This window comes from Muscardinus avellanarius, assembly GCF_963383645.1.
Source record: "Muscardinus avellanarius genome assembly, chromosome: 1".
In the NCBI taxonomy this organism is placed as follows: Eukaryota; Metazoa; Chordata; class Mammalia; order Rodentia; family Gliridae; genus Muscardinus; species Muscardinus avellanarius.
In genome coordinates, this window is record NC_137786.1 from 84,947,955 (window position 1) to 84,961,176 (window position 13,222).

Consider the following 13,222-nt stretch of genomic DNA (forward strand, 5'->3'; position numbering starts at 1 on the left):
AGCTGAGTCTCAGTCTACAAATGGACAGGTGGTCTGTAATATACCCCACAAGCACCAAATATGAGGAATAGATAGGCTGTTATTCTCTTTGTGCATATTTTCCCATTTAAATTGCGCCTGTTCATATCATTTTTATGATTAGGATCTTGTTAATAGATGCATAGGAAGAGTGACTATTCCATAGTGCTGCACAATTCTAGAAAATGAACAAACCTATAAGAGATAAATTTAGAATTCATAAAGGCGATATCTAAAATGTACATTAGTGTTTGGGGAAAAACAAAATGAAAACAGTTTTTAACAAAGGGCATCTCTAATGCTTGAAAATGTGGTGCTACAAAAACTTAAATTGGACTCAACAATTCTTGAGACTATGATCTAAATCAAAAGGCTTTTGGATAGCTTATGGATTTTTTCTTTTCTGAACTGTTGGAAACCATAGATTTGAAAGGAATTTCACACAGATATGATTATCAGAGCACTGATAAACTGTTATCTCTACAGAACAGCAGGTAGGCTAGTCAGTGTTTTGTGGGACCAAATACTTCAGTCTGAGAGGTATCAAAGGCTATTCTGAGAAAGCCAGGCTCAAAAGATGGTTGTTATAGATGTTTATGAGAAATCTTATCAACAGAAACTTTGCCAAGTAACTTAAATGTAAATAAAATGGTTTTATAATAAATGGCTTGAAAATGATTTTGCCATTTTTCTACTTTTAACTTAATAATAACATATAACTATGTAACTAAAATGTCAGCATCTGAAGCAACAGCCTCTTTATTTTTTAAATTGAACCTTTAATCATTAAAAATTAAAAGGACACATCTCCAAATTATTTTACTTTTGTTTATTCTTAGATTACATAGTAAATTATTGCATGTAATAAAATACAAATAGAGGTTTAAGGCATAGATAAAAATGAATTAAATGTTTAAGAGTTAAAATATTTAAGTATATAACAAACCTTTTCTTATATTGAAGATATTATTACTATTATTAAGAAATAGAACACATTTCATTCTTTTTGGAAAATTTGGTTTAGCATATTACTATCCAGTTATTTGAAGGTCTGATTTTATGTTGAATTTATTTCAATACTTGCTTTTAATTGACTTATGGTTGATAAATATAACTCAAAAAGATAACAGTGAAATAGAGATGCATTATTGAGTATTATTTGAGTATGGTTATTAATCATGCAATTTATGAAAAATTCACATGTCAATTTTGCAAGTTTTTAAGTTAAAAGTACTAAATTTACACATTTCTTGATGTCAATACTTTTTGGTACACTGGTTAAAATATTCTACATTAAAACAAAATAGTAATGGAAGCTTTTCAGTCTTATTTGCAAAATTTCAAAATATTACATTTTTTTCTGAATATTTGAAGTGTGAAGTAGTGAGTTTTACATGAGATATACATATATCAATTTTCATAAGAAAATTATGTAAGAATGAAATCATGATTCCTTACAATATTTTATTTTTTTTAAAAAAAACAAGTTGGTCTCTCACTTCTTGAGACACAAGACTTATCATGAAGAGACTTATTAAATACATATGCTTTGTCAGATATATATATATATATATATATATATATATATATTAATTTATGCAACAAAGATGAGAAAATTTTAGAACTCTTTTTCTTTTTGTAAAAGAATAATGCTTCATTCATATATAAATTGATTTAATAATTTTTTATAAACATAATGGCATGATGATATTCCAGAGAATGTACCTATATTGAATCATTTAAATCTGCCAGTCAAGAAGGGTGAAAATGTGAGATCATAAAAATTCCTCAATGTAGAATGTATTCCTTCAGGCCATTTCACAACAAGTACCTGGCCCAATCCATTTATTAATATTAATAAAGCTATCATTTTTATTTTTATATTTTTAATTTACATTATATAGTTAAGAAGTTCAAATCCAGTGGATTATTTTTATTTTATTAGATTATATATTCTTTTCTTATACTTTTATTATTAGTGCATTTCAGTCTCACAACACAATGTAGTTCACAGTGATGGTGACATTATCATGAGCACCTGGATGTCCATTATGTTGGAAATCACAGAGCTAAAGTGGTGGTTCTCAAGCCTTAGCAGATGTAAGAATCATTTTTTTTTCCTTTTGTGGTACTGGGGATTGAACCCAGGGGTTTTCTACATTTGAAGTACATCCTCAGCCCTATTTTATTTTAAAACATGATTTTGCTAAATTGTAAAGGGTCTCTCTAAGTTTCTGAGGCTAGCCTCAAACCTGTGATCCTCCTTTTTCAGACTCTCAGGTACTGCAATTATACATGTGCAACATCATGTCTGGCTCATAAGATTCATCTTGTTCATTGAAATCCCCATCAAGATAAATGACATTCTTCATAGAACTAGAAAGAACACTCCTAATATTTCTATAGAATAAAAAAAGCCAGAGTACCTGAAGGAATTCTGATCAATAAGAATCATGCTGGATGCAAAATGGGGTATCTACCTTCATAGGGTTCTTGTTCAGTGAATTTTAACAAAAGAAGTCCAAAGACTAGTGAAGGGTATAGAAATGTGAAAGTTTATTTTAGTCAGGGAAAGTTAAAAGACAAAAACAGCTCACCTCATTGGGCGGAAGGGTTCCTGAAAGAAAGTAAGCCCTAAAAGTCTTGGGAGGTGCGATATTAAACCTTACTGAGGTTCTAGTGTCTCTGCTCACCTCCACCCACCTCACAGAAGGTGATACAAATGGCCTTTTTAACCCCTGCCATCCAGGTCCTCTGTTCTGCCTCATATCCTTTCTCTGATGAAGTGACCCTAACTGCCGTTAGGAAAAGTGGGGAAATGACTGCTCTAACTGCTTTGAGATAGTGGGGGTGCTGTCAGAATACTGCAGTTAGGGTTTCTAGAGCACTGTGGAAGTGAGGAGGTAGAAAGGAAGTAGGCAGATAGGGAAGAGGCCTTGGTAGAAAAAACTTAATTTTCTGAGGGGCGACGAATACTAATTAACTTCCAAGGCTCCTAAAAGAGACCAGCTCTTCTAAGGTTCAGAGATAAGAAGGACCAAAGCTTCATAAAACCATCTGTTTACTAATCAACAAACCCGGGAGACATCACTGGAACAAGTCTGACACTCCTACTGAAAGGAGACCCCTCAAAGGACATGAAAATACCCTAAGCAAATTTTAGGAACTGCTTCCCAAACTCCAACCAACAGAGGACATGCAGATATATATAAACCCCTAGCACAGTCACCAGGACAGTTACCCACTCTGGGAACCCCTCCCTGTTGGGGAGCTTCTCTTTCTCTTGCAGGTCACATTAGCTTTGAGATAAAGTGGAGTGCAATTGAAGGCACTTGGCCCAGGCTACACTCGGGTAGTGACCTGAAGGCCTCTGCTGGACATCAAGGCCGACCAGGGCCCCTAGGGGTGACCTGCACTTCCTTTCTGGCAGATTGCCTGGACTTTGGGAGACAGCAACTTGCAACTGAAGGCACTTGCCCCAGGCTACACTCCGGTAGTGACCTGAAGGCAGCTGCTGGACATCAAAAGTTCCAACAGCCCTTAGGAGTGTTCGGCCATTTTTCTCTATTCCCTGCTTCCAATAAACCTTTTACTCCCCTTCCTGACATCTGTGGGTGTCATTCTTCGCTCACCGCAGACAAGAATCCGATAAGGAAATGCCAGGTTTCTTCTCAAGAAACCCCGTTTCGGAAGGAATTTTTTTTTTTTTTTTGGTGGTACTGGGGTTCCTGGAAACCCTTCTACCTCCAGGCTACACTCCCAGACCCATTTTTATATTTTAATTGGAAACAGGGTCTCTTAAACCAGCGAGGCTGGCTTCGAACCTGTGTAATCCTCCTGTCTCTGCCTCCCAAGCGCGGGGATTACAAGCATGTGCCACCATGCCCAGCCAGGAATTCTTTATATAAGGTTTTGTTCTCATTTGTAGCTGGAAGGCTGAAGGAGCCTGGTTATCTTGGTTCAAATTCATTCCTGGTGATTTAGTGGGCATCTATAAAAAAAAACACTGATATGTTAGTACTTTATTTTGGACCATCCACCTGTTTGCATATTAAATTAAAGATCAGGTAGCCAACTCATTTGTAATAGAATATGAAACATTATATTTAACATTCTGAAAAGTTGTGGCATAAAGCTTGGGAGGAAAAACCCCAAACATGTTGTTTTTAACCTAAGGAGTTTTTTTTTTTTTTTTTTTTTTTTGTATGTGGTATTTTGAACAGAACTCAGATCTTCTATGAATTTACAAAAATAGAAACTTTCACTTTTTGTATTGTCTAATGGTCCTGGACCTGTAAAACTTCAAGAACAACAAGTTTAACTTTACAACATCTCAAAAGGTCTTAATTCCCAGACCAGCAGAGGCAGTAGCTGAAGCAGCAGCAGCCTGAGCCCTCTCCTGCCCGCCCCGCCCTCCGCCGCCCTCCACCCGCCGCCCCCCCCCCTGTCTCTTTCCCCCTTCCTCCTCCTCCTCCTCCACCCTCCCTCCTCCTCCGCCCGCCCCGCCCCTGGGGCCCCCCTTGCCTTCCGCCAGCCCCTATTGTTCTGCCCCTGGCCTCCCGCCCTTCTCCTTCCCGCCTGCTCCCCTTTTCCCCTCAGTCCTCTCGCGCCTGCAGTTTTTGACTTTCACCCCCACCAGTGACCAAAGACTTGACCACTCAAAGTCCAGCTCCCCATATTACTGCTCGACATGGACACCGGTGTGATTGAAGGTGGATTAAATTTCACTCTCACTATTCGGCTACTTATGCATGGAAAGGAAGTTGGCAGTATCATAGGAAAGAAAGGAGAATCAGTTAAGAAGATGCAGGAGGAGAGTGGTGCATGTATTAACATCTCAGAAGGGAATTGTCCTGAAAGAATTATCACATTGGCGAGACCCACTAATGCCATCTTCAAAGCCTTTGCTATGATCATTGACAAACTGGAAGAGGACATTAGCAGCTCTATGACTAATAGTACAGCTGCCAGTAGACCCCCAGTCACCCTGAGGCTGGTGGTCCCTGCTAGTCAGTGTGGTTCTCTCATTGGAAAAGGTGGTTGCAAGATCAAGGAAATACGAGAGAGTACAGGGGCTCAAGTCCAAGTGGCAGGGGATATGCTCCCCAACTCAACTGAGCGGGTCATCACAATTGCTGGCATTCCGCAATCCATCATTGAGTGTGTCAAACAGATCTGCGTGGTCATGTTGGAGACTCTCTCCCAGTCCCCCCCGAAGGGCGTGACCATCCCATACCGGCCCAAGCCGTCAAGTTCTCCAGTCATCTTTGCGGGTGGTCAGGCTTATACCATTCAAGGACAGTATGCCATTCCACAGCCAGATTTGACCAAGCTGCACCAGTTGGCAATGCAACAATCTCATTTTCCCATGACGCATGGCAACACTGGATTCAGTGGCATTGAATCCAGCTCTCCAGAGGTGAAAGGCTATTGGGCAGGTTTGGATGCATCTGCTCAGACTACTTCTCATGAACTCACTATTCCAAATGATTTGATTGGCTGCATAATCGGGCGTCAAGGCGCCAAAATCAATGAGATCCGTCAGATGTCTGGTGCGCAGATCAAAATTGCGAACCCAGTGGAAGGATCTACTGATAGGCAGGTTACCATCACTGGATCTGCTGCCAGCATTAGCCTGGCTCAATATCTAATCAATGTCAGGCTTTCCTCCGAGAAGGGTGGCATGGGGAGCAGCTAGAACACTGCAGATTCATCCATAATCCCTTTCTGCTGTTCATCACCACTCATGATCCATCTGTGTAGTTTCTGAACAGTCAGCGATTCCAGGTTTTAAATAGTTTGTAAATTTTCAGTTTCTACACACTTTATCATCCACTCGTGATTTTTTAATTAAAGAGTTTTAATTCCTTTCTCTGTTCAGCTGTTAATGCTGAGATCCATATTTAGTTTTATAAGCTTCCCCCCCCCCTTTTTTGGCTCATGAATTTTTCTGCTTGTCATGGAAATGTAAAAGCGTGGAATATTAATACATTTCAGTTTAGTTCTGTAATGTCAGGAATTTTTCAAAAAAAATTAAAAGATGGACTGGAGCTTTTTTGTTGTGAATAGAAACTGGATTCCACAGTGATTCATGTGGGTTTTATTCCTGTTGTCTTGCTGTTATTTTTGTACCTTTTATCCTTCAGAGAGCCCTAAAATGGTTTGAATAGAAACCTTTATTGCAATTAAGGTATTTTCCTCTGTTTTACCACTCCCATGTTTTTATTGGCTTTTTCACCATAGCTCTATACCTGGTTGGTCCTTGAAAAACTTGTGCCCTAAGATTGGCGATTAGGCTCTCCTAGGAACGAACGGTAGAGCAGGCATGTACTTCCAAGAGGATGGGAGGGAGTGGGGGAGATGCACTTGCACATGTGCACATGGAAGTGGTTGAACCTGTATCTGATTGGAGCTCAACTTCTTGGGAATTCCTTGTGCAAGCTTGGATATTTTAAACTAAGACTTTAGTCTATTGTTTTTTAATAACTGTTCATTTATAGTCATCTCTATAACAAGAATATTTAAGATCTTCTGTAAAAAAAAAGGTCTTAATTCAAGAGTGGTTTTTGGCATTGGTATCATATCTTATTTTTTTTCTATGGTTTTATAGGTAGAAGTATTGTATAAATGGCTTTAGTATAGCTCCTTTTTATTACTATCAAATAGCACATTTGTCTCTGGTTATACTGCTCTGCTGGGTATTTAGGACCAAGCAGGTAGTCCTATGTTGGGTAAATTTTTTTATTGGTACATTGTATTCATATATTTTAATGGGATGCATGAAGGTGGAGACATACATCACCCAATTGGGTCTTACCCAGTTCCCACCCCATTCCCTCTCCCTGGCTCCTTTTCATGTTTGGCTTAGTGATTGACATTGATATGTTTGTTAAAGTACATCATGCACATTAGAAAATTTTCCTCTCCCCCCATCTGCTCAGTTAGGTTCACCTTATTTTCTCATTTATAGAATCTACTTCTTTGTCTAGAGTTACTCCTATGACCCATTTTCTCCCTATCTTATGCATATTAGGGAGAGCATTCAATTTCTTATTTTTTGTGACTGACTAATCTCACTTAGTATAATGTTCTCTAGTTCCATCCATTTCGCTGTAAATAATGTAACTGTGTTTTTCTTTATGGTTGAGTAGAATTCCATTGTGTACATATCCCATAGTTTTGTAATCCATTCATCTGTTGATGGATATCTTTGCTGTTTCCATAGTTTGGCAACGATGAATTGTGCAGCTATGAACATAGATATACATGCATTATTTTGGTAGTTTGGTTTTCATTCTTTTGGATAGATACCCAGAAGTGATATTGCTGGATCATATAGTAAATTTGTTGTCATTCTTCTGAGGATCCTCCATACTGTTTTTCAAAGTGGTTGCACTAATTTGCAGTCCCATCAACAATGTCTTAGAGTTTCCATTTCTTCACATCCTCACCAGCATTTGCTGTTGTTTGTATTTTGAATGATTGCCATTCTAGTTGGAGTTTGGTGAAATCTCAGGGTAGTTTTTATTTGCATCTCTCTGGTTGCCAATGATGTTGAGAATTGTTTCATGCATTTACTTGCCATTTGGATTTCTTCTTTCATGAAGTGTCTAGTTCACTTGCCCATTTTTTGATTGGGTTATTTGTTTTCTTAGTGCTGAGTTTCATGAGTTCTCTGTATATTCTAGATATTGGTCCTCTATTGGAGTAGTTGGCAAAAATCTTCTCCCATTCTGTTGGCTTTCAGTTGAGTTTCTTGATAGTTTCCTTTGTTGTACAGATGCTCTTCAGTTTTATACAATCCCATGTATTGATTAGCCTTTTAGTTTCTTGTGCCTTGTTGAGAAAGATTTTATCTGTGCTTATGTGTTGTAGTGTTGGACCTATGCCCTCTTCAAGGAGCCTCAAGGTCTCGGGTCTAATTTCCAAGTCTTTTATCCATCTTGAATTGACTTTTCTGCAGGGTCAGAAAGTAGAATTAATTCCCATTTTTCTGCACATGGTTTACCAGTTTTGCTAACACCATTTACTGAACAGACTATCTTTTTTTCCAGTGTATGTTTTTGGCCTCTTTGTCAAAAATTAATTGGCTGTAAGTGTGTGGATTTGTTTCTGAGTCTTCTATTCTGCTCCATTGGTTTGTGTATCTGATTTTGTGCCAGTATCATGTTGTTTTATTACTATGGCTGTGTGGTATAGTTTAAAGTCAGTTATTTTGATTCCTCCTGCATGGATTTTGTTGTTGAGAACTACTTTGGTTATTCTGGTTTTTTTGTTGTTCCAAACAAAATAAAGGACTGATTTTTCTGTTTGTGAGAAATGATGTTGGTAATTTAGTGGGTAAAAAAATTTTAAAACATTTTTGCTGTTACTGTCAGTCAAGTTTCCTCAGGGTTATTATTAGTGACTTGGTGAGTCTTTACCCCTACCAGTTGTGCCATCTGCCAGAAAAAGTCATGGTATTTTTGACCATTTGGTTTCCCTCAAAGCATAGGGGGAATTTTCCTCTTTGATGGTGGCTCTGAGTCTGTGGGGCCTTTGTTATCTCACTGTATTGAGATATCAGATGACTCATTGGAGTTCTAGGGCCTTAATGATATGTTTCCCTGGGTTCTATTTGACTTTGGAAATATTGGCTCTTTTCTCCTTACTGCTTTTATTTTCTGAATATTCTCTAAGTCTCAGTAGTTGGACACACAGAAGGTCAGTTTTACCAATCCTTTTAAGGTGTTGTGGTGATGGTTATTATCTCAAAACAGTTTGCATATTGTACTTCTGTTAAATGTTAAAAAACAACAGTTACATAGTTTTATGAGAAAAACACAAAACAGAATTATCAGGAGCAAAACAAGTTTAATATGTATGTTTGTACAAAGAAGATGGTTATAATACAATTAGGAACATATAAATCTGAAAATAATTTCACTCTTCCCAATTTTGTTTAGATGCCACTAACTCAGTGAAGCATTTTCTTAAATTTTGTATCTAGAAGTTCTGTATGTTTTAGGAACACAAATACCTAAAACATTATTGTCAATAGCAGCAGAAAACACAGGAAATTATTCTAATATAATATAAAATTTTGCTTTCTATACTTGCTTTTGTAAAATTTTTCTACAGCAGACAAATACCTTAAGAAATTCAAATTGTTTGAAACATAGACTCAGTGTATTTAATGTGACTTTTAGAAAATTCTTTTAAAATTTATTTTAATTATAACTATCTTTATCACATACATTTTTCATAAGTTTTACCCTTTACAAATTATTTGTAACTTCCTCTGTGAATTGCTTCACATTCTGTATTGAATTTCTTCTTTTTTCTCTTCTTATGAGATAATTCAGTCATTTTGAGCAAAGATTTTTGCCATACAAAATTCTTTTTTTTATCTAAAAGCATTTCCAAATTCTTTTCCATCTAAAAGCATTTCCCCCTTTTAAGTTTCCTAATTATAATATCCCCTCATGACTATAAATATCTCCGTTTGTTTATTGAGTTTCCTTTTGTCCTTTTGAGCCACGGTCATATGACAAATATTCATCTGTCAATGTGGTCATAAGAGCCACATCTAATTTGCCTTGCTGGGATAGCTTTGGGTTTTTTCTTAACACAAACTTTAGACCCTTTACTTTCCTCTGCAAATCAGACCCAGCTGCAAGATAGTATCATTGTTTACATTTCCCTTTGGTGGCCATCCTCTCTGTCTTTTATTCTATACTAACAAACTCAGACACAGAAAAAGATTAGGCATTTTTCTTGATTTCTTGGAGTAAAAATGTCCCCAGTTCTGTAAGATACAATCTAAGAGTGTGCTAGTGATCATTACATAGGGAGTTTTCCATCTGAATTATAGGTGAGAAAAAAGTGTCCTTTTAGTTATCTCTCTGTGTGATTGCTCCATAGCACACTATTTCAATTCTGAACCTGATTCCCATCCATGAATGGCCATGGGCGGAACATGTCTATTGGATTTATCCATGCTTACCAGCAAGACATCAAGCTGGCACCTATTTATGAATGCCAGATGCCTGTGCATGGGTCTATGATGGTTGCCAAAGAGACTTGGAGCTAGCTAGCACCTATTTATGACCACTGGGCACCTGCACATGCATCAATGCTGGTGGCAAGCAAGACATGGAGCCAGCACCCATTTTAAACCCATTTAGATTTGTATGTACTAATATTATCTGCAGCATGCATTGCTGACTGCCTGTGACTTCCGTTTATTGCCAAAGGGAAGTGTCTTTAGTTTATATGTTTTAGTTTTTTCAGGATGATTGCCAGTAAGGGAATCCAACTAGATAAGTATAGCTTAGCTCTTAGCATCATTATATTTCTAGCATTTGAACCAATAAAATTTGTCTTCTTTTTCTAGAGGGTTTGAATATATTCATGCAGCCCAGTCAGCTAAAGATTGTTAAGGAATATTTTATTGTTTTGATTATTGTCTTCCAAATTTTAGGGTGCTTAGGTAAAAAATGGACAGTCTTTACCATCAAAGCAATGTATAGAAAAGCACACATTAACCCTGACTTCCTTAACCCTGACTTCCAGAAACCTTTTCCATCTTTTAATAAAGACCCCAAAACAATGCCATTCCACAATATTGTTTTTCTATATACTAATAATTTAGGAACTCATTTAATAGACCCAAATTTTATTATAGATCTTAAGAAGCCAAGAGCATTTAAAGCACTAATTATGTTTTTTATTTACCTAATTTAATTTATTAATTAAATTCTATATTACTCTTGAAAATCATGATATTAGATAAATGTCATTAGTGTCTTAAAACATATTTTTTTCCTGCCAGAGAAAAAACTTTAAAAGCAATGAGCATTGTATTTGAAAACATTCTACAGAGGTAAACATAATCTTGATTGACCATTTACCTAGAAAAGAGGGCATATATTAATAATTTTAAGAACATATTTACTTTAATATCATGAACAAATCTTAAATGTATTCAGTTGTTAGATTAAGTCATATAAACTAAGAAACATTTTTTAAATTTTATGAACACTCATTTATTTTTTTATTTTTTATTTTTTGGTGGTACTGGTGTTCCTGGAAGCCCTTCTACCTCCGGGCTACACTCCCAGACCTATTTTTATATTTTTATTTGGAAACAGGGTCTCTTAAGCCAGTGTGGCTGGCTTTGAACCTGCGCAATCCTCCTGTCTCCGCCTCCCAAGCATGGGGATTACAAGCATGTGCCACCATGCCTGGCGACACTCATTTATTAAAATGCCAACTTTTGGTACTATGTTGACAATATATATACATAACACAGCAAATAAACAGCTAGGGGACAAGAGAGTTATAGTTATCTATTGCCCAGATTAAAGCCACATCTAGAGCTTCCAGAAACCAAAACATATTCTGTAATTGATTTTATTGTATGACACATTTACCAGTATTGGGGAATGGCTAAAAATATTCAAAAATAATTTTGGTATTAATGTATCAAAAATTGGTTTATCAAAAATGAGATTCAAAATAAAAAGAAAAACAGTCAGGGCCTGGTTACTGCCAGGCACTCAGCCTTATGTTATAATACAAAGTACCCTCACTAGAAGTAATTAGCAAGTGGATAGAAGAATTGGAACCTAGGACCATCACATTCTAAAAATAGGTTTACATTAAAAATGGCATCTAACAAAAAGCGAAAAATTCCCCAAGAGTGCAGGAGGAGAATGCAGAGTGTGGGAGGAGGTTACTGACCTCTGTAAAAGGGGGGCAGATATACATGGCCCCTGACCTTGTGAATCATTCTGGTCATAACAAAGAAACCTAGGCTTACACCTACAATAAGGCAGGAAGCATTTTTTTTTTTTTTTTTTTTGGCTGAGCCAGAAATCCCCATAATAAGAACAAAAGGGGCCTGCATGGAGTTAAGGGGCGGACTTACACTTAGGTCAAAGGATTACCTGGTAGAGCAAGATGGGGGACTATGTATCTATAAAAACTATTTTGTATTTAGAACTCTGGTGACTTATTTTCAAGTCACCCCTCTATATTATCTTGGGTATAGGGCTTTATTAATCTATATTCTATCTTTCTATCTTTGTAATAATAAAATGGCTTAAGCTTGCAGAGTTTGGACTAGAGTTTTCTATACCTAGTTCAGAACAAGAACCTGTGGCTACATCTCTCTCACTGAAGTAGCTTTGGGAGCCCAACAGGCCCTCAGAGCAGTTCCAGCATCGTTACACCATAGACATGAGAAAAATCTATATTGTTGGCCATGCTTGGGAAATCTGCCAGACATAGGTGACTGAAACAAACTCATTCAAGTGTCCACTTAGTCTTCCATGGCAGGCAAACACACCAATTACCACCACTATTTATTTTCTTCTTAAGATAGCAATCAGAGAATTAACCCTTGAACAGCTATTGAGTAGAGACAGAAAAACCCAAAAAGATAGAGGCCCAGAAAGCTTCCAGTTAGACAAAAAAAAATAGCATAAAAAATATGTGTGCAAAGCCAGGTGAACTTATAAAAATTCATGCTCTCAAAAATGAAATAGCTATAGTTACTATAATAAAAAGCTATTTTCTGCTGTAAATTTTTATAGGTGCTTGCTTAAAAAGACTTAAATTTGAGAGACTGAGGGAATATGGTGATCACAGCAACAATAGCTGGCAGCAGCCAATAGGACAGGTATTCCTCTGAGAAACTCAGAGAGAAGAAGATGGCGGCAGCTGCAGTTGCAGCTGTAGCGGTTACCATGGCTGCAGTAGTGATGGTTAGCAGTGGCCAAATAGGATATGCATCCCCCTGAGAAACCCTGGACTACAGATTTTGATTTAATAGCTGATTGGGACAACACACAGAAGCATTTTCAGTCATGACTTCCTATCTGAAATATAGGAGAGCGAAAAATGGTGGAATTAGAAGCAAGACTGTAGCACTGCACCTACCACTGCCAGAAAAGTGATTTTTGGAGGGATATCCAAGAACAGATCAGAAAGCATACTGCTCCTGCCACCCATGCACAGGAATACTTAACAACAATATACTCTAGGAGAGACCCAAGAAGATGGTGGTGGTGGCGGCCAGTATTCAGGAGAGGCAGACAGATCTAACCAAATCCACCTTGAATTTTTGAAGAAATCTCTCCAAAAGTAGACTGTTTTTGCCCCACATGCTCAGAAACTCTGGACAACATACTATGTAAGAAAAAGTTTTGTGGAGATGGAC

The 13,222-nt window shown here is 37.2% G+C and overlaps 1 protein-coding gene across 1 annotated transcript; it reads left to right on the forward strand.

Moving 5' to 3' along the window:
* Window positions 1-4,708: 4,708 nt before the first annotated feature.
* On the forward strand, window positions 4,709-5,716 carry LOC308274352 (poly(rC)-binding protein 2-like; the record flags this gene model as incomplete). Its single annotated transcript, XM_080712013.1, has 1 exon — window positions 4,709-5,716. The coding sequence occupies one exon, from the start codon at window positions 4,709-4,711 to the stop codon at window positions 5,714-5,716; it is 1,008 nt and encodes a 335-aa protein (XP_080568139.1).
* Between the last annotated feature and the right edge of the window lie 7,506 nt (window positions 5,717-13,222).